Source organism: Mustela lutreola, chromosome 2 (genome assembly GCF_030435805.1).
Source record: "Mustela lutreola isolate mMusLut2 chromosome 2, mMusLut2.pri, whole genome shotgun sequence".
Taxonomy (NCBI): Eukaryota; Metazoa; Chordata; class Mammalia; order Carnivora; family Mustelidae; genus Mustela; species Mustela lutreola.
Window position 1 is genome coordinate 6,297,991 of NC_081291.1, and position 25,362 is coordinate 6,323,352.

At 44.9% G+C, this 25,362-nt stretch overlaps 1 protein-coding gene across 2 annotated transcripts in view; it reads right to left on the reverse strand.

Annotated features, from left to right (window-relative positions):
- The window catches only part of LOC131823457 (mucin-16-like), a 95,893-nt gene that overhangs the window by 53,847 nt on the left and 16,684 nt on the right, over positions 1–25,362 (reverse strand). For both annotated transcript variants that reach the window (XM_059159857.1, XM_059159856.1), the window contains exons 2-15: positions 21,446–21,853; positions 19,860–19,973; positions 12,423–16,118; positions 11,166–11,290; positions 11,005–11,072; positions 8,938–9,110; positions 6,162–6,197; positions 5,862–5,927; positions 5,018–5,148; positions 4,841–4,908; positions 3,664–3,836; positions 943–978; positions 638–703; positions 7–131 (exon numbers count right to left, since the gene is read on the reverse strand). In XM_059159857.1, the coding sequence (XP_059015840.1) occupies positions 7–131; positions 638–703; positions 943–978; positions 3,664–3,836; positions 4,841–4,908; positions 5,018–5,148; positions 5,862–5,927; positions 6,162–6,197; positions 8,938–9,110; positions 11,005–11,072; positions 11,166–11,290; positions 12,423–16,118; positions 19,860–19,973; positions 21,446–21,853 (5,285 nt within the window). The remainder of the gene's footprint in view (positions 1–6; positions 132–637; positions 704–942; positions 979–3,663; positions 3,837–4,840; positions 4,909–5,017; positions 5,149–5,861; positions 5,928–6,161; positions 6,198–8,937; positions 9,111–11,004; positions 11,073–11,165; positions 11,291–12,422; positions 16,119–19,859; positions 19,974–21,445; positions 21,854–25,362) is intronic.

Genomic DNA, 25,362 nt, shown 5'->3' on the forward strand with positions numbered 1-25,362 from the left:
TTTCACCAGACGATTCAAGGTCCTCTCTGTGGAATTGAATAGCTGAGATCCTGGGGATCCCATGTCCTCTGTGTAGCGCAGGCTGGTGATGGTGAAGTTGAGGGTGAAGGGCACCAGAGACAGGCTCACACCTGCAGCCAGAAAGGGAGAGAGCGGGTTCACTATGACCTCTGGATGGGATCGCTGTAAGTGGCAGATCCAGGGTTATCACCCCGTCTGTGTCAGCCTTGCATCCAGCCAGACTTACAGATGGGGAGGGGCCTCTCTACAGGATGATGCTTTTTTCCACCTGATGTTTCTAAAGGTCTGAAACTGTGGGATGAAGAATCAAAAGGCCACAGGTCTAAGTGACTATACCCTTTACAAATTTCATCTGAAGAACACCAATTGTGTGCTAGCCTTTGCACCAGGCACTTTATCTCAGATTACCCTCACCACAATCCTGAGAGTGATCTCCAGGAAGGGCTAGTAAAAAGTCCATACAGAGATTACGACACTAGAACAGACAAGTGTCTGATGTGGCCAAAGCTTAAAGATTGAGAGAGACAGTGAGTAGAACAGGCTGAGGCCAGGTGGCTGAGGGCAACCAGACCATGTAGAATTGAAGTTTCTCAGGTCCCAGAGAGCAGACTCCTACCTGTAGAGCTGAGGATGGGGGCCAGAGTTGTGGAAGATTCGGGAGAGAATGTGGAAATCATTGGAGCTGAGAAAAAAGAACATGGGAAAAATTAAGTCTCATCCTGAAGGAATGTGGACAGAAGCTGTTGATTAGAATTTGGGTTTCTGTTTGGACTCAGAGCAAAACCCTGGGTGGGTTGGGGCTCCTCTGAGTCTATGGCTGGACACTTAGGGAGGGAGCACTGGAAGCTTCTTTCCAGAAGAATGTGCTTTGGGGAATAAGGGTCCACTGGGCACTGAAATTTCACAGTCTTGAATACTCACTGCTGATGGTAGGGGTCCAGTACCGATGGTTATAACCTGCATAAAGGAGTAAAGGACTGTTATAATGGGTAAGAGTTAAGGAGGGGGTAGAAGGTAGACCTAGAGACAAAATTCATTAACAAACTTGCTGAGATTTATAAATGAACAATAATGGCTACATTTTATTCCGTGCCCTTATGTGCTTTGTCCTTTGCAAATAATGATGAACATCATCACTGTTATTATTGCCAAAAGAAAAATACAATAGTAGAGCTGTCCCTATTTATTGGGAATGTACTACGCACCAGAAATAACACTAAACAACACACAGCAAGGAAATGGGGCAAATTTACAAACAAGTGTGTTCCAAGTCTTATCCGTGTCCTCTCAATCCACAAAAATAACTTAATCCTTGCTCTCTCAGCTTCCCGCCCTTCAAAAAATTTTGTGATAATATGACTTTGTCTTTCTAGCTTAGTTTCTGGGTTTTCTTTCATGTGTGTGATGTAGAAGTGATAAAGTTGTGGCAGGTTGAGAGAGTGGTCTGTGGAGGGCAACAAGATGGAGGAGGGGGAATGTATGTGTGATTTGCAATATTAGAGGAACTTTGGAAAAGGACTAGGAGAATGAACATGAGAAGAGAATTGGAGGTCAGATGGATGGTATAAAAATTGGAGTTTGAAAAGAATTGGGGAAGAGAGAATTTTTCATGAGTGTTTCTCTGAGTCATGGTCATCTCCTTGGATGCTTTGTGAGTGGTGTGAGAAAGACCGGACCCAGAGGAACCCTGTGATTTACTTGGGTTATTCCTGAACTCTCTCGTTTGGCCACCAGGACAATTCTGCATGGTATGTGTATTTGTTCCATTCTGAAAATGTGATATTAAAGCCTTGAGAGGTTGCAAAGCATGTCCAATGTCACGTAAAACAAAGATCTGTCACTCACCAATTGTCACACTGTTAACCATTGCTTTAAGGAAATCTGCACGTTGATACAGAGGAGAAATAACTAATCAAGCATTAGGTTAGATTGTTAGGCTAGAGGTCATTCATGTCCTTTACTGTTCTGAGATTGGAGGCTTTCTCTATCTGCATGGTCTGCAGTGTTGCCTTGGGGCTAAGAACTTGGAGTATAGATTCAATCCTGGGGCTGTTTGAATCTTGACTCTCTCATGCATGATGGCTAAATTATCTCAGGCAAATGACTTCCTGTCTGAATGCAAGATGGCTCTCTCAGCAAAAATGGCTATAAAAACTCAAAGGGTTTTGGGTAAGATTAATAGGAGATAATACAAATGAAGATTTTATCACAATTCCTGGCACATAAGAATGTTCTGGTAAGAATTAGCCACAACTGGGGCACCTGGGTGGCTCAATGGGTTAAACCTCTGCCTTTGGCTCAGGTCATGATCTCAGGGTCCTGGAATCAAGCCCCACTTCTGGATCCCTGCTTTTCCTTCTCACTCTGCCTGCTGCTCTCCTGCTTGTGCTCTCTCTCTCTCTATGTCAAATAAATAAATAAATAGAATCTTTTTTAAAAACAAAAGAACTGGCCACAATTACAGTTACTGTTCTCACTGTGAGCATTGCTCTTAGGAGCATTGTGGTCAATGATGTTGCATACGTGGTTATTACTCATGGAGTACATGCTCAGGATGACGTTATCTCATGAAGTGTGTATAGCTCTGACTGGCCTGTGGGAACTCAGAACATTGGTTGTCAAGATGGAGAGAATGACGCGGGTGAGGGCCGGCATGGTCCCTAGCTGCCCATTCAGAAACTTTAGCCACAGAGTTCTGCATCACCCACTTCTTTTTGTTTTTAATTTTTAATTTTTAAAATTTCTTTTCAGTGTATCAGAATTCATTGTTTATGCACCACACCCAGTGCTCTACGCAAAATGTGTCCTCCATAATACCCACCACTGGGTTCACCCAACTTCCCACCTTCCCGCCCCTTCAAAACCCTCAGATTGTTTTTCAGAGTCCATAGTCTCTCATGGCTCATCTCCTCCTCCAATTTCCCTCCACTCCCTTCTCCTCTCCATCTCCCCATGCACCACCCACTTCTTTCCTTGGAGTCTGCACACTCCAGTTAGGCTCCTCTGGGAAGCAGTGGAAATAAGGATGAAGAAAGATGTCAACCAGGAGGTGAAAAGAGAAAGGAAATCAGCTTCTCAGGGTGTGTTAAGCATTAAAAAATGAGTCCCCAAGGAAAGGCTAGGTTTGTTGGGGCACCTGGGTGGCTCAGTGGTTTAAGCCTCTGCCTTCGGCTCAGGTCATGATCCCAGGGTCCTGGGATCAAGCCCTGCATTGGGCTCTCTGCTCAGCAAAAAGCCTGCTTCCTTTCCTCTCTTTCTGCCTACTTGTGATCTCTGTCTGTCAAATAAATAAATAAATAAATAAATAAATAAATAAAATATTAAAAAAAAAAGAAAGGCTAGGTTTGCATCAGAACTATATATACATTTGTACACAGCAATTTCTCAAACCCAGCATTATGGATAATTTGGCTTCGTTAATTCTTCATGGTGGAGGGCTGTGTTATGTATTCTGGGATGTTTTGCAGCACCCCTGGTCTCTACCCACTAGATGTCCCTGGTACCACTCCAATTATGTCATGCCAATATCAATATCTCCAGACATCGCCAATATCCCCGGGGGAGCGGAATCAGCACAGTATATGGTGTACAGGTATAAGGAAGCGTGAGACTAGAGACCCCAGCTGCAGCACAGACACTCACCATTGACATAGAGACTGTCTCTGTCCAGGGTGTAGGTGCCCAGCCGTGTGACACTGTGGGTCAACTGACTCAGCTCCTGGTACAATTCTTCTCTGTTCAGCCTGGGGCTCATGGGGTCAGGACGGTAGGTGCAGATGGCATCCACTCCAGTTGCTGCTCCATCCTTCTCAGTCCTAGGGTGGTGGGACATGGGAATAGAGGCCTCCTGAGATGTGGGAGACTTATGTGCTTCATTCATCTCTCACCTACAGCTTGCTGCCCCTGGCCCCAGCCTTGGTTTGATGATTTTTTTTTTTTTTAACTGGGTCTGGTCTGGTTCCTCATATGCATTCTTTTCTGGGACCTTTTCATCTAGGATGAGCCAAACATGTGGAGCCAAACATGTGGAAACATCCTGGACCTTCCCCTGTCCTTGGTACCCCCCACCCCCACATCCAAGCAACATCCAGGTCCAGCTCAACATCTCACTGGTTTCCCCACCTCTTGTCCCATCCTCACATCAAATTTTCTCACCCCTGTATCTACCAATGAACTACTTAAAATAAATGACATCACGTCAAAGCTCTGCTCACAACTCCATGGTTGACCACAGATCTGAGAGAGATGCCACCCCTTGAAATACCTTTGCCAAAGTTTCCTCTGGTGAGTGCTCATTCAGCTCAGGCATTACCTTGTCTAGACTGTCTCCACTCAGCTCCCTCACAATGAGCTAAAAGTTCAGCCTGCAGGTTCCTATGACCTCCACATAGTGCTTTATCATTGTACTAATCTTGTTCCTATTATGGTTTTAAGTCCATATGGCTGTTTTCCTCCCTATACTGTGGGTACCTTGAAGGAAGGGCCTGTGACGTTGGTGCCCTTAGCACCTGTCATAGAGCATGGCCTGCGGTACCTCATTTCATGTCTGTCCAATGAGTCAGGGCTGCCCCTTCTGGCCAATGAGTATGAATGTTCCATGGCTCTGCTTCTCCAAGTAATTTAAGACCTTTATTTGGTAGCCACCTCTTTCAGGAAGCCCTCTCTGATACACTCAGGCAGAGGGCATGCCGCCCACCTGAATTCCTGGAAGGCCCCAGTCATTTATGATTCTTCTAGTTGCTATGTTCAGGTCTTTTCCTTCAGGTGAACTTGCCTGTGACAGCGCAAGCCTTCATGTTTTAAGGGAGGGAAGTCTCACCTGAGCAAGGTCAGTCTGCAACCAGAGTACAGTGGGCCGATACTGGTGTTCTTGAACAAGGGACCAAGCTGGGGAGGAAGAAGAGAGAGGTGAGAAGGAGGGCCTGAAATGACTGGGCGGGGGGGGGGGGCAGGGTAAGGACAAGGCAGGCCGGGGAAGGCACTGTCAGGCTCTTACCAGGCGATTCAGGGCCCTCTCAGTGGAGTTGAACTTAATGGAGCCTGGGCGCCTCATGTCTGGGGTGCAGAGCAGGTTGGTGATGGTGAAGTTGAGGGTGAATGGCACCAGTTCAGGACCCACACCTGCAGCTGGAGGGAGAGAGAGGGGAGACCCATCACAGTCTTAGGCCTGACCTGTACATTAGGAGGAGGAGACTAGTGCCGTCTCTCTGTCCATAGTATCTAGTAGGTGAAGCCTGAGATATCCTATCTGGGATACATTCCATCCTCAGTTAGCCAAGAGAGGAGAGTTCCATGTTAGCTGTGTCATGTCGGTTCAAAAGGAAACCTCAATCTGCTCATCTCAGAGTGTCCAAAGGCTGACCTGTCATTGACATTTTGGTGGGAAGAAGAGGGGCCAAGTCTTTTGTGCTCAGACCTTGGACCACAAACCCTTGAGCAGCCAAGAAATCCAAATAGTAGTTATTTCCACGAAGGAAGTGATCATAGATATAGAATAGAGATTAGATCCCATCTATGTGTGGAATTTCCCTATCTATGTGGGGGAATGCTACTCTATAGGAAGAGGTCTGAGCAAAAGGTTGGCCAACCTGAATCTGAAGGACAAAGAGAAATCAGGAACAGAGCTGAGTTGCCATTACAATGAGAGAAAGGCCCTGAGGATGGAAGGATGCTTGGTCCCTGGAAGAACAGAAATGAGGCTGGTGTGGCCAGAGATGAGAGAGCAAGGGAGACAGTGGGACAGGCTGGGGCTGCATGGGAAGAAGCGTCCATATGACACAGGCATTTCTCAACCATAACAGGAGTTGAAGCTTCCTGGGACTCAGAGGTTAGACTCCTACCTGTAGAGCTGGGGGTGGGAGGTAGAGAAGTAGGAAGTCCTGGAGAGAATGTAGAAGTCATCGGAGCTGAGGGAATGAAAGAATACAGCATGAATGTACATTATTGGGCCCAATCATGAAGGAGTGAGATGATGAGAGGACAGGGCTGTTGACAGGAGCTGGCATCTCTAGTGGGTGGTCTGGAGCTGCTCTGGGGTTGAGAACCTGAGGGTGGTGGGTACTTCCTCCCCAGTCCCTGGGATCCGGTGTAGGGAGGAAGTGTCCCAGGGGTTCAGGGACATCTGGGCCCTCATGACTTACGGCTGGTGGTGGAGATCCAGTACTGAGGGTTATAACCTGTGGAGAGAGGAAGAGTAAGCTGATGGGAAAAGGCTAAGAAAAAGGCTAAGAAAAATGTGAGGGGTATGACTTGAAACACAAAACACAAAACACAAATCTTCTTGAGTGCTTTCTCTGGGACTCATCAACTCATTATGAGTTAACTATCTCATACTTCATTGCTCACATCTGTGTTGTCCTCAAGATCATCAACTGCAAAGACGATGATCAAAATACCCCTCATCTTATGGGGGTTCACTAGGGGCCTGGGACAATATCAACCTCGCCAAATGAGTATAGCAACAAAAACTTTATGAGAGTGTTTCCAGCCTTATTTGTGTTTTCTCTGCCAATTAAATATAACTTTTTCCTTGGTCTCTGAGTTTTTCCTACTACCCCACTCTTCAGAGACAGCATGATCTTTGACGTAGTTCCTGGACTTCTGTAATGTTGAACTGAGATCATGAGCGTGAGAGAGTGAGGCAGACAGGCAGAGGTGGGAGTCAACCAGAGAGTATAAAGTTGGAGTGGGAGAGGGAATTGGGGAAAAGAGGGTTTGAATAAGTATGGCTTTGGATCATGGACTGCTCCTCTCTGATGCTCTGTTAGGAATGCAAGTAAAACTTAGACCTATTTTATATTTGGTGGTATGATTGTGTTTCTTCAAATGAAACTGTTCTTTGAGACTGGACCTAGTAGAAAGAGCCCTGAGGTTTACTTAGATTATTCCGGTTTTTATCTCATTTGACCTTTAAAATAATCTTAAATGATGTTTTTTAAAAATTCCATTCTAAAAATAGACAGTTGAAGCCTAGAGAGGTTGCATGGCTTGCCCAGGGCCACAGGATGAGCAAAAAAATAGGACCAAGGCTTAAAGAAAGACCTATAAATCACCCAAACCCACACTGTCAGCTACAGCTTTAAGTAATTCTATTGTAATATAATACAGGTCTTAATCCAGATAGAAAGACACTGTCAAAGGCAATGTAGTGGAGACATAATTAATTAAGCATTAGTTTAAGTTGTTGTATTAGGGGCTCCTAGATATGCCTTTCCATCCTGAGATTTGAGGCTTGTTCTAGTTGGGTTCATCTTCAGTGTAGCCTAGTAGTGAAGGGGCCTCTTGGGGGCCTTAGAGCCAAATTAGGGTTCGAGTTCTGTTGCTAACTCTCCTATTAACTGTCTGATCTTGGAAAAGTAGGTTTCCCTGCTTGAGCCTTGCTTACTCCTCTGTAAAATACACAAAATATACATAATACATCATAGAGTGTTGGACAGGATTGGCAAAACATAATATATACAATGTTCGGGATCACAGGCATCCCTCAACAAATATTAGCCTTTGGTATAGGTGTTACTGTGGGCTTGTTGCTAAGAGCATTGTTGAGGGATTTATTGCTAAAAAACATTGCTAACATCTGTTGTTTGATTCTTAGGTGGGGTACAGTCTGGCTGGCCTCTGGAGGATGAGTGAAAGGCCACAGACTGTCATAACAGAGAGAAGCAAATCAGTCACCACCTTGGGAACTCATTGCCTGTTGGGGAGGAGTGAAACTCCAACAGCCGCTGTAGGCTTGCTTTACTCTCTTCCTTCCCTGATGGCCTCATGCTTCAGTTGGGTTTCTGTGAAAGGTCATTTCAGTGAAGAAGACTATGCAGGGAGCCTTTATTTTTAGACCTTGGAAGTTGTCCTGTGAGCCCTAGGTGTTGTATGAAAGTGTTGAATCACTATCCTGTACACCTGAAACTAATAAAACACTGTCTGTTAACTAACTGGAATTAAAAAAAAGAACTTAAATAAGTTAAAAATAAATACTAGTAGGTAGTTGGGGGAAATTGGAGGGGAAGATGAACCATAAGAGACTATGGACTCTGAAAAACAATCTGAGGGTTTTGAAGGGGCGGGGTGGTGGTGGGAAGTTGGGTGAGCCAGGTGGTGAGTATTATGGAAGACACGTATTGCATGGAGCACTGGGTGTGGTGCATAAGCAATGAATTCTGGTACACCGAAAAGAAATTTAAAAAATTAAAAATTAAAGAAAATACTAGTAGGACTTAGAGACAAATTAACTGACCATGGAATGTAGTGAAGACAAATTTATCAGCATTCATGAGAAGGCTTGTAACAGAAAAGGTGAGGATAGGCAAAGGAAGTGACATCAGCCAAGAAAACTTCACATTAATGAAATTTTCAGAGATCATTTACCATAGTGAAAGCACACAGGGTAAAATGCTAGAATCGGATCAAAATTTAGAAAGTAATATGACAATTCACCCTGGCATAGAAAAAGGTATGCTCTGTCTTGTACATCCTGTGAAAGAAGAAGGTTCCTAAGAATTCCCACCCCCAAAAACCTTTCCATTCTCAAAGTTTCTAATATTTAAAATGACAGGGTACAGAATAAATATTAGTTTTATAAGAAAGAAAGAAAGAAAGAAAAAGAAAAGGCAAGGAGAAGAGGAAGGAGGAGGAGGAGGAGGAGGGGAGGAAGGAGAGGAAGAAGAAGGGGAAGAAGAAGAAAGGGAAGGAGAAGAGGATGAGGAAGGAGAAGAATGAATGAATGAAGGAAGGAAGGAAAGAAGGAAGGAAGGATAGGAGGAAGGAAGGTTGCTTTGTCGGTGTTCTGATGGAAGAGAATTTCCCTCTGAAAATTCTAGGTTGTCCCAAAATTATGAACACAAGTCCTGAGAAATTTCACTTCAAGGAGATCCCATCTGGGGCTCAGGAGGAGACTCCAACAGCAATGGAGATACTCACCATTGACCCAGAGACTGTCCCTGTCCAGGGTGTAAGGGCCCAGCAGAGCGACACCCTGGGTCTGCTGACTTAGCTCCCAGTACAGCCGCTCTCTGTCCAGCCTAAAGCCTGTGGGATCTGGGTGGTAGGTGCAGACTGCATCCATTCTGGTGCTTGTTCCATCCTTTTCAGCCCTGGGGAAGGAAGGACACGGGAATAGGGATGTTCCGAAACACTTGAGGACCGGTCACTCTTGACGATTGTACCCCTTGGTATTTATGTTAGCGGCCTTCTTGGGGTTTCATCTGCTGTCTCAAACATATCTTTTTCTCTTTTATTTGGGGATCCAGACCTCCCAACCTTAAGTGTTCTTCAGGGCTACTCTGCACCTAAGTTTCTTCTTTCATTTCCCAAAATTTTTATTAATTGGTTCATGCTCATTGTTTCTAGTACCAGCACCTAGTACAGTTCCTGTCCATGCAAGAATGTAAGTACAGATAGTGTCCTCTCCAGGAGCTGAGTCCTGCTTGGGCCATAAGATTGGGGGTGTGGAGCTCCCAGGGAGGAAATGAGAATCCTGAGCCCAGGCGGCATGTGGAAGGGAACAGCAAAGGACAGAAGACCTTAGAGGAGGTGAGTGAGGCACTTGTGACATTGTGCAAGAACCATCATGGAGCCTGAAGGGAAGACTTTGTTTCAAGTTGGTGGATCCCAAGGCTGAGGTCAACCCCTCAAGAGCACCTTTGGAGTAGGTGACCAAGTTTAGGAAAAAAAACAGAGAAAATGAATTAAGAGGTGAGAAGGGGAACCCTCTTACACTGTTGGTGGGAATGCAAGTTGGTGCAGCCACTTTGGAGAACAGTGTGGAGATTCCTCAAGAAATTGAAAATAGAACTTCCCTATGACCCTGCAATTGCACTCCTGAGTATTTACCCCAAAGATACAGATGTTGTGAAAAGAAGGGCCATCTGTACCCCAATGTTTATAGCAGCAATGGCCATGGTCGCCAAACCATGGAAAGAACCAAGATGCCCTTCAACGGACGAATGGATAAGGAAGATGTGGTCCATATACACTATGGAGTATTGTGCCTCCATCTGAAAGGATGAATACCCAACTTTTGTATCAACATGGACGGGACTCGAAGAGATTATGCTGAATGAAATAAGTCAAGCAGAGAGAGTCAATTATCATATGGTTTCACTTATTTGTGGAGCATAACAAATATCATGGAGGACAAGGGGTGTTGGAGAGGAGAAGGGAGTTGGGGTAAATTGGAGGGGGAGGTGAATCATGAGAGACTATGGACTCTGAAAAACAATCTGAGGGGTTTGAAGTGGTGGGGGGGGGTTGGGGTACCAGGTGGTGGGTACTATAGAGGGCACGGATTGCATGGAGCACTGGGTGTGGTGAAAAAATAATGAATACTGTTTTTCTGAAAATAAATAAATTAATTTATTTAAAAAAAGAGGTGAGAAGGGACAATGTGGTTCAAAAATACTTAAAAAATTAAAAAAATTTTTTTTTAAAAGATCTTATTTATTTATTTGACAGAGAGAGAGAGAGAGAGATTGATCTCAAATAGGCAGAGAGGTAGGCAGGGGCGGGGGGGAGCAGAGAGCCTGCTGAGCAGAGAGCCCAATAGGGGGCTCGATCCCAGGACCCTGAGATCACGACCTAGGCCAAAGGCAGAGGCTCAACCCACTGAGCCACCCAAGAACCCTCAAAAATACTGTTCTTCTGAATTTAAGCTGAACCTACAGTGACTGACCCAAAGCAGGGACCTTACAGGAAGAAAGACCCTCTTCTTCCTTTGCCTGCGAATTCTTGCTACTGTCCATGCTATTCAAAGCATAGTAGTATTACCACTACTTTGTAGATAAAGTGATTGAAGAACAGAGAGGTTATGCAACTTGCCCAAGATCACAGACCTAGCAAATGGGAGAGCAAGGGTTCAAACCCAGACACTTTGGATTCACCTTGATATGCTGCGTCTTGGCAAAGGCCCAAGGCTGCAGTTGACTGGGATATGAGGGAGCAAGAAGAGAGAGAATTGGGTTTCTGTAGGTGCTTTGGAGGACGCCTTACCTGAGCAAGGTCAGCCTGCAGCCAGCATAGAGGGAACCAATGCTGCTGTTTTTGAACAAAGTCCTGAGCTGGGAACAAAAGAGAGGGTGATGAGCTGGAGGGCCAAGACTTTGGGGTGTGGCAGGCTTGGGACAAGGTGAGCATTGGCAGGAGGCTCTCACCAGGTGCTGCAGGTTTCTCTCAGTAGCATTGAATATCTCAGAGCCTGAGTTTTCCATGTCCTCTGTGTAGTACAGGTTGGTGACGGTGAAGTTGACAGTAAAAGGCACCAAAATAGGAACTGCAGCTGTAGTGGTAGGAAGAGAAAATGAGCCCAGTCCTAAGTCAGGCCTTGGTTGAGGGTGGGAGGGAAGGCTCCAAGGGCACATGTTAACTCCAGCACAGAGCTGGGGTTTGGCCTAGACTGGCTTGCTATTCAAGACCCTCCCACATAGGGTGAGCAACCATCCCATTTTTCCCAGTATGACGTGAGTTCCTGGGATGCCGACATCCAGGTGGAAAAGTGACACAGTCTTGGAAAAACCAGGATGAGTTGGTCATCCTACTCCCACTTCCCTTTCGCTCTTATCATTTCAGTACACAGTAGCACCTGCCTCTCTTCAACCTGGGGGAATGAACAGGCCCAGGGAGTACCCCCACTAGCAATGATTGATGGGAGTTGGTGGGTAAATACCCCAGCTCCCTTATTAACCCTCCTCACCCCACAGAGAGGATGACTCCAGAGTTCCTGTTCTACACATTCTCCCAGGGTCTCCTCCAGCCTCCAGAACTGCTAAATTTCTATTGTTCAAGGTACCCAGTGTTTGGAAGTTCATTACTGTTGCCTAATGAACTAGTACATCACATGACTGAGCAGTTCTTTCTCTAGGTATGCACCCCAAAGAACTGGAAACAGGGGCTCAGATACATGCACACCCACATTCACAGCAGCATTATCTGCAGTAGCCAAAAGGTGGAAACAGTCTGAGTGTCCATCAACAGATGAACAGATAAAATGTGGTCCATCCATACAATGGAGTATCATTTATCTGTAAACAGAAATGTTCTGATTTCTGATACACACTATGACATGATGACATTGTACTCAGTGAAATAAGCCACACACACACACACACACACACACACACACTATGTGATTCCACATATACGAGATATCTAAAATAGGCAAACTGACAACAGAAGTGAATTAGAGTTACCAGGGGCTGAGAGGAGTGGGGAAGGAAAGCTAAAGTCTAATGGGTACACAGATCCTGTCTGGGGTGAAAAAACGTTCTGGAGAGAGATAGGATAATATTTATACAACACTGTGAATGTAATTAATGCCACTGAACTATACATTTAGAATAGCTAATTTTATTATATATATATATATATATTTATATATATAAAACCACAGTTAAAAAAAAAGTCATTCTTACCTGTTTCTGAAGTCACACTGAGAGAGGTCATGGTGGACATCCCAGGTGAGGTCTCAGGGACAAAGGGACTTCCTGCTGATGTACTGAAGGTGGTTGTGTTCTCTGCCATGATGGGGCCTGAACCTGAACCTGTAGCAGCTACATTGGTGGTCTCAAGGGTTGTAGTTTTCAGGACAGTGGTTGAACTCAGTCCTTCTCTGTGACCAGTTTTCGGTGGTGTTGGGGTCTCTGATGCTATCAGAGTCACAGTTTTGGACAATTCAGGGAATCCAACTGAAGTCACAGGTGGTGAGGTTTCACCAGTGGTTGCAAGGGTATTGACAGGCCCAAGAACACCAGGAGTCAAAGTTGGGATACTGGTGCTGGCATCTGATGCAGGGCTGGAGGCCAGTAAGCCTGTGGTCACCAGTAAAATGGGGGAAAGAGTTGAGGTTGAAATAGCTGTGCTGACGTCTGTGCCAGGATGGGTGGAGAGTGAGGCTGTTTCCGCAGGAACACCAAGTGAGATAGTTGGACCTAGATCACCTCCACTGGTCTTGGTCACAGGTGTGGTGAAGGATGTTATTTCTGCTGGACTGGGGGAAACAGTCTGAGTTGGAAGAGCTGCACTAATCTCCAGCTGAGGCCGGATGGATAGTGAGGCTATGGTCTCTGGTAAGTGAGGAAAAGCAGTTGAACTAGGAAAATTCGTGATTGTCTTTGTACTGTACTGGGTGACCAATAAGGCTGTGGTTGCTGGTTCACTAGGAGAAAGAGCCAGACTTGGAATAGTCATATCAGCATCTGTCTCAGAACTAGGGGCCTGGGAGGTCATCATATCTGGTACACCAGGGGAGATGGTTGTACTTGGAACAACTGAACTGACTTCTGCCCCAAGACTGGTGGCTATTGAGTGTATGGTATCTGGTTCACTTTTGGAAAAAACCAGAGGTGTTGTAGGGACAGAGGTGTTTGGGCTGGTCTCTTCAGAATGGGTGACCAATGAGACTGTTATATCTGGCTTATGTGTAAAATCAGTCTGAGTTGGAACAGCTGAATTGGCTTCTGTCCCAGAATGGGTGACCCATGAAGCCGTGGTCTCCAGTTGACCTGGAGAAACAGTCAGAGTTGTAAAACTCGTACTGGCTTCTTCCCCAGTACTGGTGACCATTGAAGTCACCAGCTCTGGCACAGTAGAGGAGACAGTTGGAGCTGGAATGGCTGAACTGGTCTGTGCCCCAGAATGAGTAACCATCATGGCTGTGGTCACTGACTCCATAGGAGAAAGATTCAGAGTAGAGATAGCCATACTGGCCTCTTTCTCAGCACTAGTGACCTGTGAGGTCACCATATCTGGTACACCAGGGGAAACAGTTGGAGTTGGAACAACAGAGCTGACTTCTGCCCCATGGCTGGTGGCCACTAAGGGTGTGGTATACGATTCACTATGGGAAACACTGGGTATTGTCCTTGGAACTGTAGGACTGGTCTCTGCAGGATGGGTGATCAATGAGACTGCTGTTTCTGGCTCCTCAGGGGAAATAGTAAGAGTAGGAGCAGCTGAACTGGCTTCTTTCTCAGAATGGGTGACCAATGAGGCTGTGGTCTCCAGTTGACCTGGAGAAACAGTGAGAGTTGTAAGAGTTGTACTGGTCTCTGCCTCAGAACTTGTAATCAGTGAGATTTCCACCCCGGATACACCAGGGGAGCCTGCTGGAGTTAGAATTGCTGAAATTGTCTGTGCCCCAGAACTGGTAGCTATTGAGTGTGTGGTATTTGATTCACTATGGGGAAAACTGGGGGTTGCCTTGGGAATAGTTGGACTGGTCTCTGCAGAATGGGTGATCAATGAGACTGCTGTTTCTGGCTCCTCAGGGGAAACAGAAAGAGGTGGAGAAGCTGAACTGGCTTTTTTCTCAGAATGGGTGACCCATGAGGCTGTGGTCTCCAGTTCATGCAATGAATCAGTCAGAGTTGAGAGAGTTGTATTGGCTTCTGCCTCAGAACTGGTAGCCAATAAAGTCACCAATCCTGGCACAGTGGGTGAGACAGTTGTAGCTGAAGGTGAACTGATCTCTGCTCCTGGAGTGGTAGCTGTTGAGAATGAGATGTCTGATTCACGGTGTGGAGTTGTTCTGGAAACAGATGTGCTGGTCTTTGCAGAATGAGTGACCCATAAGGCTGTTGTCTCGGAATCATGCAAGGAATCAGTAAGAGTTAGAAAAGTTGCACTGGTCTCTGCCCCAGAACTAGTGACCAGTGAGGTCCCCACCTCTGATATAGCAGGGGAGACAGTTGGAGTTGAGATGGAAAAACTGGTCTGTGCTCCATCATGATTAACCCATGAGACTGTGCTTACTGGTTTGCCAGCAGAAAGAGTCAGAGGTGAAGGAACCGTACTGGCACCTGTTCCAGAACTAGTGGCCTGTGAAGTCACCATGTCTGGTACACCAAGGGAGATAGGTGTAGTTGGAGCAGCTGAACTGGCTTCTGTCTCAAGGCTGGTGGCTGTTGAAGGCATGCTGTCTGATTCCCTATGGGAAACATGGGGGGTTGTCCCAGGAACTGTTGGGCTGGATGTTGCAGGATAAGTGACTGTTGTATCTGATTCATGCAGGGATTCAGTCAGAGTCAAAGAGGTTGTACTGGCATCTGTCCCAGAACTAGTGAACTGTGAGGTCACCATATCTGGTACACCAGGTAAGACAGTGATTGTTGGAGTGGCTGAACTAGCTTCTGCCCTAGGAGTGGTGACCATTGAGAGTGTGGTGTCTAGTTCACTTTGAGAAAAATCCAGAGTTATTCTGGAAACAGGTGTGCTGTTCTCTGTGGAATGAGCCCATGAAGCTCTTGTATTTGGCTCACCAGGGGAAACAGTCAAAGCTCCAACAGTGGAAATGGCTTCTGTTCCAGCATGGGTGACCTGTGAGGCTGTTGCCTCTAGTTCATCCCTCAGAGTTATAAATGCTGTACTGTCTTCTGCCTCAGAATTGGTGACTGGTGAGATTTCTACTCCTATTACTCTAGGGGAGATGGTTAGAGTTGGAACGGCTGAACCAGTCTGTGACTCAGGACGTGTAATCAATGAGACTGTTCTATCTGGCTTACCAGGAGAAATAGTCAGAGTTTGACCAGCTGGGCTGGTCTCTGCTGCAAAACTAGCATCCAGTGAGGTCACCAGCCCTGGATCACCAGGGAAGACATTTGGAGTTGGAGTGGATGAACTGCTCTGCACCACAGGATGGGTGACCCATGAGGCAGAGGTCTCTGGTTCATCTTGGGAATCAGTTAGAGTTGAAATGACCATACTTTTCTTTGCCCCAGGACTTGTTACCAGTGAGGTTGCCATTTCTGGTACACTAGGGAAGACAGTCAGAGTTGGAATAGCGGTACTATTCTTTGCCCCAGAACTAGGGACCAGTGAGGGTGTGGTTTCTGACCCTCTATTGAAAACAGATGAAGTTGTCCTGGGAAGCTCTGTGCTGGTATCTGCTCCAGGTGTAGTGGCCAGTGAGGCTGTCATCTCTAGAACATCAGGGGAAACATCTGGGGTTGTAAAGATCATTCCTCTTGTGCTTGTGCTGGCCATTTTACCTGATGTCCTGAGGAGAGTCAGCATTCCGGAAGTGGGAGTAGAGACTGTAGTGGTCAAAGTTGCTGTAGAGGTGGTCTTCAGAGCTGTGATTTCTGCGCTTTCTGTCCACTCTGTTGGTGGTCCTGTGAATTGGGGGATGGACACACAGTTTGGACAAAATGATTGCCGCTTATTGGACTGGCAAGGGCTTATTTTTTTCTCCAAATGAGGAAAGGGAGAGAAATGTCTCTACCTGAGATGTGCATGTAATGCTTCTGAGATGGGAAGAGGAATTGTCATTGATCTTCTTGCACCTTCCCCTTCTCTTGTGCAGTAACTCTGTGAATTCTTAACCATTCCCTATTCCCAAACATTGTCTGTACTCTATAGCCTCTAACTAAGCTTTTGTTCAGGCTGTTTTCTCTGTCTGCCTTGTCCATCTTTCAGCAGATCCCTTACATTCCGCCCTTCTAGAAACCCTAACTCAAATCAACTTTCACAAATCCATGTCAGAATTCATCTCTCCCTTCTCAATATTTCCTTACCCTACTGTCTGAATCTGCACCGTAGCATGCCTCACAGTCTGCTTGGTAATAGCTATTACTAGCCAGAAGACTGCTTGGCATATAGTAGGTGGCCCAAAATATTTGTTGAGTGAGTATGTGAATGAGTGTTTATATGGATGGATGTATACAGAGACAGGTCTCTGCGGGCTTAAGAGAGATCATGTGTCATTGTGCTTAAGAGCTTGGGCTCTTAAGAAGAAGGTAGACCTGCACTTAGCTTCTGGCTCCTATGCTAACTGGATGTGTTACCAAACCTAGATTTCCATATTCTCATCTGTGAAGTAGGTATAAGCACAGTGGCTATCTCAGAATGCTGATAATAATGCACCAAACCCAGTGCCTCCTGGCTTGCAATATACTACCACCACTACTTCTACTATTACCTGCTGTTACTTCCACTACTACTGTCACTGCTAATACCTACCATTACTGCTCTTCCCACCCAGGACCATTGTTACTGCTACTGTTACTACTGCTACTTTTACCTACTGTCACTGGAGTTATTACTACTATTTCTACTACTACTACTCCCTTTTTGTATTTCCACTACAAAATAAGTGTTTGCTGAGTCATATTTGCCAGGAACTACGCTAGACCAGGATTAAAGCTGGCCAAGGTCCCTGGAATTCAGACTCTGAAAATGAGTAAACTTGCATTGGCTGAGAAGCAACTACTGACTGGAGGTTCAAGTAATGGTAAATAAAACACATTACCCTTTTAAAAAATGGTCCCCAGAAAGAAGGGAGAACCACCTGGAGACTTCTCTATAAAGACCCCAAAGCCCACTGGCACTTGATCCAGGGATAAAATAAAGGGGATTTAGACTCTGATGAGGGAGTGATGTCCCTCTTTTGCTAAGACTATCCCAAACTCTCACATTTCCAAGAGTGGACATACTGAAATGCTTTATATGTATCTGGCAATGAGGAGTGGAAGAGAGAGGAGGGGGAGGAGGGACATCTACAAGCACCTAGCATGATTTATCTCTTTGATCCTCACCAGAACATTGAATGTACACTATATTATTCTTGTGGTTTCATAGAAGAGAAAGACAGACGCTCAGAGATCTTTATCTGCCAAGAGCACACACTACTGACTGCTTGTGTGGAAATTTGAACATCATTCTGTCTTGCTAAATCAATGCTCTCCAGCACTGTAATATATCACTCCCTAACGGAATCTCAGGATTTTGTGGGGGCCAGGATAAAAAGAGAATGATGTAAGGAGAAAATATCCATCTGGAGAGAAGTTCAAACAAAAGTTTCCTAGTTCAGGTTCTCAACCTGGGGTGATTTTGCTCCCAGCAGATACCTGGAAATGTTGGGAGACATTTTTGTTCATTGCAACTGTGTGTGTGTGTATGTGTGGTGCTACTGGCATCTGGTGGGTTGAGGCCAAGATGCTGCTAAGCATCCTATAGTACACAGGACAGTCCACAAGAAATTATTTGCCTGACAGGGCTGAGGCTGAGAAACCCTGCTCTGCGTAGAAAGGAGTCAATGAGGACCATTAGCCATCTAGATATTGGTCGCCACCTGAAACCCAGTGATTCATTTCCTGGTGAACTGATGTAGCCAACCCTATCCATGCCCTACTTATATCCCATATCGTGACCACAGTGGGGTTCCTGATGCGGCCCCTATAACCCCACACCTAAGGGCTTTCACTTAGCCTGTGGCAGGGGAAGAGGGTAGGCTGGAAGTGTTGAGGGTTATTAAACGTCCTACAGCCAACAATAGAAGAGAGTTGGATAAAAAAAATATCCCATCTACTTTACTCCTCAGATAGAACAATACTAAAGATTTTATTTATTTGAGAGAAAGCACAGAGGGAGAGGGAGAAGCAGACTCCCCACTGAGCAGAGAGCTCAATGCAAGCCTCCATCCCAGGACCTTGAGATCATGACCTGAGCCGAAGGCAGATGCTTAACCAACTGAGCCACCCAGGTGCCCAACACTGACATGTTCTATGCTGTCTCCCAGAGCTTCCCAGTGGGACTGACGCTGTTGCCCATAGATACAATTTGCATTGACTTCCTTTCCTTGTCTTCTCCAGTGCTTCCTGGGACCATCCCCCACCTGAGACAAACCGTTTGCCCCATACCCTTAACTCAAGTCTGCTTCTGGGGGATTGAACCAAAGATGGCTAGGTCACATGATATGACTAATCACCTACCTGGCTGTGGTGTAGGGGTTAACTCTGTCTAAAACCTGCATGTTGCCGAAAACTCCCAAAATGTATAATAGTCTGAGCTCCAAAAATCTTGGGAATAAATTTAATGGGTATGGGGAGCTTTACCTGTTAAACCCACAGTGTCCCTTGCTATCTATACCTGTACCTCTTAAACTCTCAGGCAGAACAATCACACTGAGAAATGTTAGCAGATGCCTTTTAGAGAGAAAGATTATGGCAGCCAAACAATTGTATAAAACTCTGGGTTGGAATAAAGTTAAACAAATCGTTTTACAGTAGGATTTCTCAGAGTCTTTAATATGCTTATGCATATTACGGTTCTTTAGGAAGGGGCAACACGTCTGCCAAACCTATTGATTGATTGATTGATTGATTTATGTTTTGCCTCAAAATTCTTTGTCCTTTTGCTAAAGGATATCCAAGCATTACCAAACCTTGGGTTTCCTGAATGTTGTTTTCTGCCCGTGTCTCCAGTATCATTTCTTAGCACCCCATCCTTCTCCCTCATACTTTAGCAAAGGCGAGTTATTTGTATCTTCCAAATATTTCCAGTTTTACCCCCTCTCTGTGCCTTTGTACGTGGCTGTTCTCTCTCTCCAGAATGTCTTCATCAACTCCCTTTGTCTTTCTGGTAAATCCCTAGTCCTCTTTTCAAACCCGATTCAGATATCATCTTCCTCATTAAGCCTTCCTTCTATAGTTCAAATACATCTTCATTACATATGTTTAAAGTTGCATCATAGTTATTCTGTTCATTTGTTGCTTCCCTGCTGGTCTGAGAGCTTCATGGATACAGTGCCCAAGTATTTTCATCTGTGCATCCTCTGCTTATAACAGTCTCTAACACAGAGAAAGTGATTAATAAGCATTTTCAGAGTTAAGTTAAACTGGGTCCTATTTGTGGAACCGACATAGCCAACACTGAACTAAACTCACTCTGCATGTTATGAGGAAAAGAAAAGTGGTCACATCCACTTGGTAACCATTAGACAAAGATCCAGCTAAGACAGGAAGCCCACGGACACCCCACATGGTTCTTCCTCTAAAGAAACACAGTTTCTCTCCCTGGAAGAGGAAGTAAGGCCTCAAGTGAGACTACTGGAAAGTAAGCGAAGTTGAGCCTACCTTTTGGACTAGCAGATGATGTGAGTGTCACAGAGACATGGGCTGGTCCTGTGGCTCCTCCATGGGCTGCCTCATTGGGCTTCTTTGTGATCGGCTCCACAATGCCATCTGTCCCTACAGGTGAGGGTGGAAAAGAAACCTGGGTTAATTCATCTCACCCAGAAGAGTACTGTCCAAATGGATCCACTTAATTGACTATACAACTCAATTCTTTTCAAGTCCAGCTCTATGGGATGGATCCAGGGCTCTGAGCCACAAATGGCCACCTGTGTCCATTGACCCGCTCGTCCACCTGTAGATCTGTTCATCTTTCCTTCCATCCATCCATATATCTATCCATCCATCCACCCTTCCTTCCTCCTTTCTCTAAATCCATCCTCCCTTCTACACATTTGCTCTCTCTTCTTTCATTTATCTGTCTTTCCATTCTTTCTTTATCCCATCCAACCACTCTTCTACCTTCTTATTCTCTTGCACATCACCTGACTCAACTACTAAGCCACAGGTTAAAATATGGATCAGTACCTATTAATGTGTCTAATTTTATTGTGAATTGAGAGGTAACCAAGTCATCTTCCTATAGATACTGGCTAGCAAAGCAGGTGCTAAACAAGTTAGAGGACTTCTCTGCACTTGTCTCCCAAACAAAAGCTGGGGGCAAATTCAACTTTTCAGAGGAATGAAATCCTCAAGAGGTTCCCTTCCTCATCTATGGATCTCTTGGAGGTGATGTGCCTCCCTCTAGGCTCCCAGCCCTTCCCACATCCCACAGGTACTTTGTGCCATCATTTTTCTTTGCTCATCTTTTTCTTTCACTTTCCCCTTGCTTTTGACTCTGTCCTCAATATAAAAACACACTCAGTTCAAAGTGGGTATCTCCCCTGTATCTATGTGTAATTAGGCTGTAGTTTTAGTTTTTTTCAATGTACACTCCCTCCCTTCCTGAGGGCCCACATGTTGTCAGAGGACTCACCCTACTTCAATTTGACTATTAGTATCATTTGATGGAACTGACCATTTTCTTTCCTAAAGCTCTCTCCTCCTACAGCTTCTGTGATGCCAGAATCTCTTGCTTTTTCTCCTTCCTCTCTGACCACTCCTACTTAGCCTAACTAAGAGCACAGATTTCTAGTGCCACATAGTCTGAATTTTTACCACATATTAACTCTATTATCTTGAGTAAATTACTTAACCCTCTGTGTCTCAGCTTACTAATCTGTAAAATGGGCTTATAATCATCCCTTCTTCAAATTGTGCTTCAATGAGGATTAAATAACTTAATAGAACACCACTTAACACAGAATAAGTGCCCTAGAAAAAGTCTGTTGTCGTTAGCAATTATCACTGGCATAATCATAGTAATGTTAGAACATCTATCATGGTACTGGAATCATCTACTTGCTTATTTATCTTTGTTTCCCCAATGCCTAGTCCAATGCCTAGAATTGAGGCTAGAGCAACAAACATTTGCTAAAAGAATTTCTGTGCAATTATAAACTCCTAATTAACTCCTTTATGTCTCTCAGGAAAAGGGTCATTTCCTATGAGCCACTAATAATGGGAGTACAGGAGCTATGGGACCTTACTTGTCAACTGTGTTGATTGTGAAGGAAGTTGAGAGGCATGTGTCACTGTTCCCAAGTGAGTATGCTCTGTCATTCTGGTATCCATAATGGATGATAAAGATGTCCTGACTGGCTCAGTCCATGTCTCCAAAGTACTGGCCACAACCAAGGGTCCTTTGGCAGTGCTCCTCTCTGCCCCAGTGTTGGTGCCCCCCATACGTTGGGTAACGAGTGAGGAAGTAATCCCATGGGGGGCTGGGTTGGTTGAAGAGTAAGCAGTAGTGAAGGTCAAAGAAGGGAATGGTATTGAAGCTGATGAAGGCAGGTTTTCCGCAATGGTGGGCATAGCATCTCCAGGGCCTGGTTCTGTCCTCCAATAGGGACTGGTTGAGAAGGTGGCTGAGCTGGCTCCTGGAAATCCAGATGAAGCTGTAGACAAAGAAGGCACCCATGTGTCAGTCGAAATGGTCTCAGCTGAGGACAGCATTACTGTAATCAGGTGAGAAGTCTTTTCTGATACAGACATGGAAAGCATGGGTTCTGGGAAGGAGTTTCTGCCAGCAGACCCAGCAAAAGAGAGAAGCACAACAGGGAGAGAAGGTTTCCATTGAAATTTCAGCACACTGCTAAGACAAACGCTGGTCTGAAACTCATATTTTCAGAGAAGAGGTGACATCAGTCTTGGAATATTTGAAAACATGAATGGGCAGAAGAGATAAAAGTGTGCTTGTGGGAGTGGCTGGATGAGAGTCCAGGGATGTGAATGACTCTAGTCCTCTAGAAGAGAGATGGGAAAGTTGCCCTGTCACAAAGTTTTAGGGTCAAAGAAGACAGGTACTGAAGTGAAAATAGGGGTCACCTCCATGGAATAGATAGTATCCATTGGATAAGAGGCTCTGCATGGGTCACAGTGAACGGGGACAGAGGAAGGTGACTCATACATACAAGAACTATTCTGTGCATTACTTACAAATACATATATGAAAAATTTCACACTCTTTTTATCTGCACTAACATCAAAGGATGCCACTGTTAGAAAAGTAGAGGAAAAATGATTGTGGTTTCAAAGACTATATAACAAAGAAAAAACTGAGCTTTATGGGGACAGAGATGAGAAATGAGGTCAGGAATGGGAAAGGTGTTTAATAACTTATGCTGAGAAGGAATCAAAAGAGAGTAAGTTTGTGGAAGGCATCACTGCCCGAAAAATGAAGGGTAGAGAGATCCTGAATTGCTAAGGAAATGTTGAAAAAGGAAAACAAAACTGGAGGCATCACGTTGCCTGATTTCAAGCTTTACTACAAAGCTGTGATCACCAAGACAGCATGGTACTGGCACAAAAACAGACACATAAGGCCAGTGGAATAGAGTAGAGAGCCCACATATGGACTCACAATTTTATGGTCAAATAATCTTTGAGAAAGAAGGAAAAAATATCCAGTAGAAAAGACAGTCTCTTCAATAAATGGTGCTGGGAAAATTGGACAGCTATGTATAGTTGAATGAAACTTGACTATTCTCTTACACTATACACAAAGATGAAAACTCGAACTGGATAAAAGACCTCAATGTGAGGGAGGAATCTATCAAAATCCTAGAGGAGAACATAGACAGTAATGTCTTTGACATCAGCCACAGCAATTTTTTTCAAGATATGTCTCCAAAAGCAAAGGAAACAAAAGTGAAAATGAGCTTTTAGGACTTCATCAAGATCAAAAGCATCTGCACCTCAAAGGAAGCAGTCAACAAAACAAAGAGGCAATCTTTTCCCAAAGAGGGAGAAGATATTCACAAATGGCAGGATAGGCAAAGGGCTGATATCCAAGATCTATAAAGAACTCCTCAAACTCAACACTCAAAAAACAGATAATCACATCAAAAAAATGGGCAGAAGACATGAATAGACACTTCTCCAAAGAAGACATACAAATGGCTAACAGACACATGAAAAATGTTCATCAGCATTAGCCATCAGGGAGACTCAAATCAAAACTACATGGAGATACCACCTTACACCAGTTACAATAGCCAAAATCAACAAGACAGGAAACTAGTGTTGGAGAAGATGTGGAGAAACGGGAACCCTCTTACACTGTTGGTGGGAATGCAAGTTGGTGCAGCCACGTGTGGAGAGTTCCCAAAAAATTAAAAATAGAGCAACCCTATGACCTGGCAATTGCACTACTGGGTATTTACCCCCAAAGATATGTATGAGTGAAAAGAAGGCCCTATGCACCTCAATGTTCATAGCAGCAATGGCCATAATCGCCAAACTGTGGAAAGAGCCAAGATGCCCTTCAACAGACGAGTAGATAAAGAAGATATGGTCCATGTATACAATGGATTATTATGCTTTCATCAGAAAGGATGAATACCCAACTTTTGTATCAACATAGACAGGACTGGAGGAGATTATGCTGAGTGAAATAAGTCAAGCAGAGAGAGTCAATTACCAAATGGTTTCACTTACTTGTGGACCATAAGAGATAACACGGAGGACATTAGGAAAAGGAGAGGAAAACTGAATTGGGAGAAACTTGAGGGGGAGATGAATGATGAGAGATTGTGGACTCTGAAAAACAAACTGAGGTTTTAGAGGGGAGGGGGATGGGGGCTAGGTGAGCCTGGTGGTGGGTACTAAGGAGGGCATGTACTGCATGGAGCACTGAGTGTGGTATATAAAAATGAATCTTAGAATACTGAAAAAATAAAATAAAATTTAAAAAAATAATAAAAAATACAAAAAATAAATAAGGAAATTAAAAAATTAAAAAAAGGGGGAGGAGTCAAGATGGCGGAGAAGTAGCAAGCTGAGACTGCTTCAGCTAGCCGGAGATCAGCTAGATAGCTTACCTAAAGATTGCAAACACCTGAAAATCCATCGGCAGATCGAAGAGAAGAAGAACAGCAATTCTGGAAACAGAAAAACAACCACTTTCTGAAAGGTAGGACCGGCGGAGAAGTGAATCCAAAGCGACGGGAAGATAGACCCCGGGGGGAGGGGCCGGCTCCCGGCAAGCGGCGGAGCAACCGCGCACAAAATCAGGACTTTTAAAAGTCTGTTCCGCGGAGGGACATCGCTCCAGAGGCTAAACCGGAGCGAAGCCCACGCGGGGTCAGCGTGGCCTCAGGTCCCGCAGGGTCACAGAAGGATCGGGGGTGTCTGAGTGTCGCAGAGCTTGCGGGTATTGGAACGGGAAAGCCGGCTACAGAGACAGAGCCGACAGTAAGCTCGCAGCTCCGTGTTACCTTGAACCGGTCGCAGGCTCGGTGAGCTCGGAGCGCGGCCGGAGGTCAGGCAGACGGGAGTAACTGGGCGCTGTTCTCTGAGGGCGCACTGAGGAGTGGGGCCCTGGGCTCTCGGCTCCTCCGGGCCGGAGACCAGGAGGCCGCCATTTGTATTCCCGTCCTCTGGAACTCTACGGAAAGCGCTCAGGGAACAAAAGCTCCTGAAAGCAAACCCGAGCTGATTACTCACCCCGGCCCCGGGTAAGGGCGGTGTAATTCCGCCTGGGGCAAAGACACTTGAAAATCACTACAACAGGCCCCTCCCCCAGAAGATCAACAAGAAATCCAGCCGAGACCAAGCTCACCTACCAAGGAGTGCGGTTTCAATACCAAGGAGAGCAGCAGAATTCCAGAGGAGGAGAAAGCCAAGCACGGAACTCATGGCTTTTTTCCTGTGATTTTTTTTAGTCTTGCAGTTAATTTAATTTTTTCTTTTTCATTTTTTTTTTTTTTTTTCTCGCCTTCGGGTAAAACTTTTTTTTTTTTTTAACTGTTACCTTTTTCTTTTTTAACGATTTTTTACTAGTTTATCTAATATATATATATATTTTTTTACATTTTTCTTAGGTGTTTTCTTTTTTAAAAAAAAAAAAAATTCTTTTCTTTTTTTTTTTTTTCTTTTTTCTTTCTTCCTTTTTGAACCTCTTTTT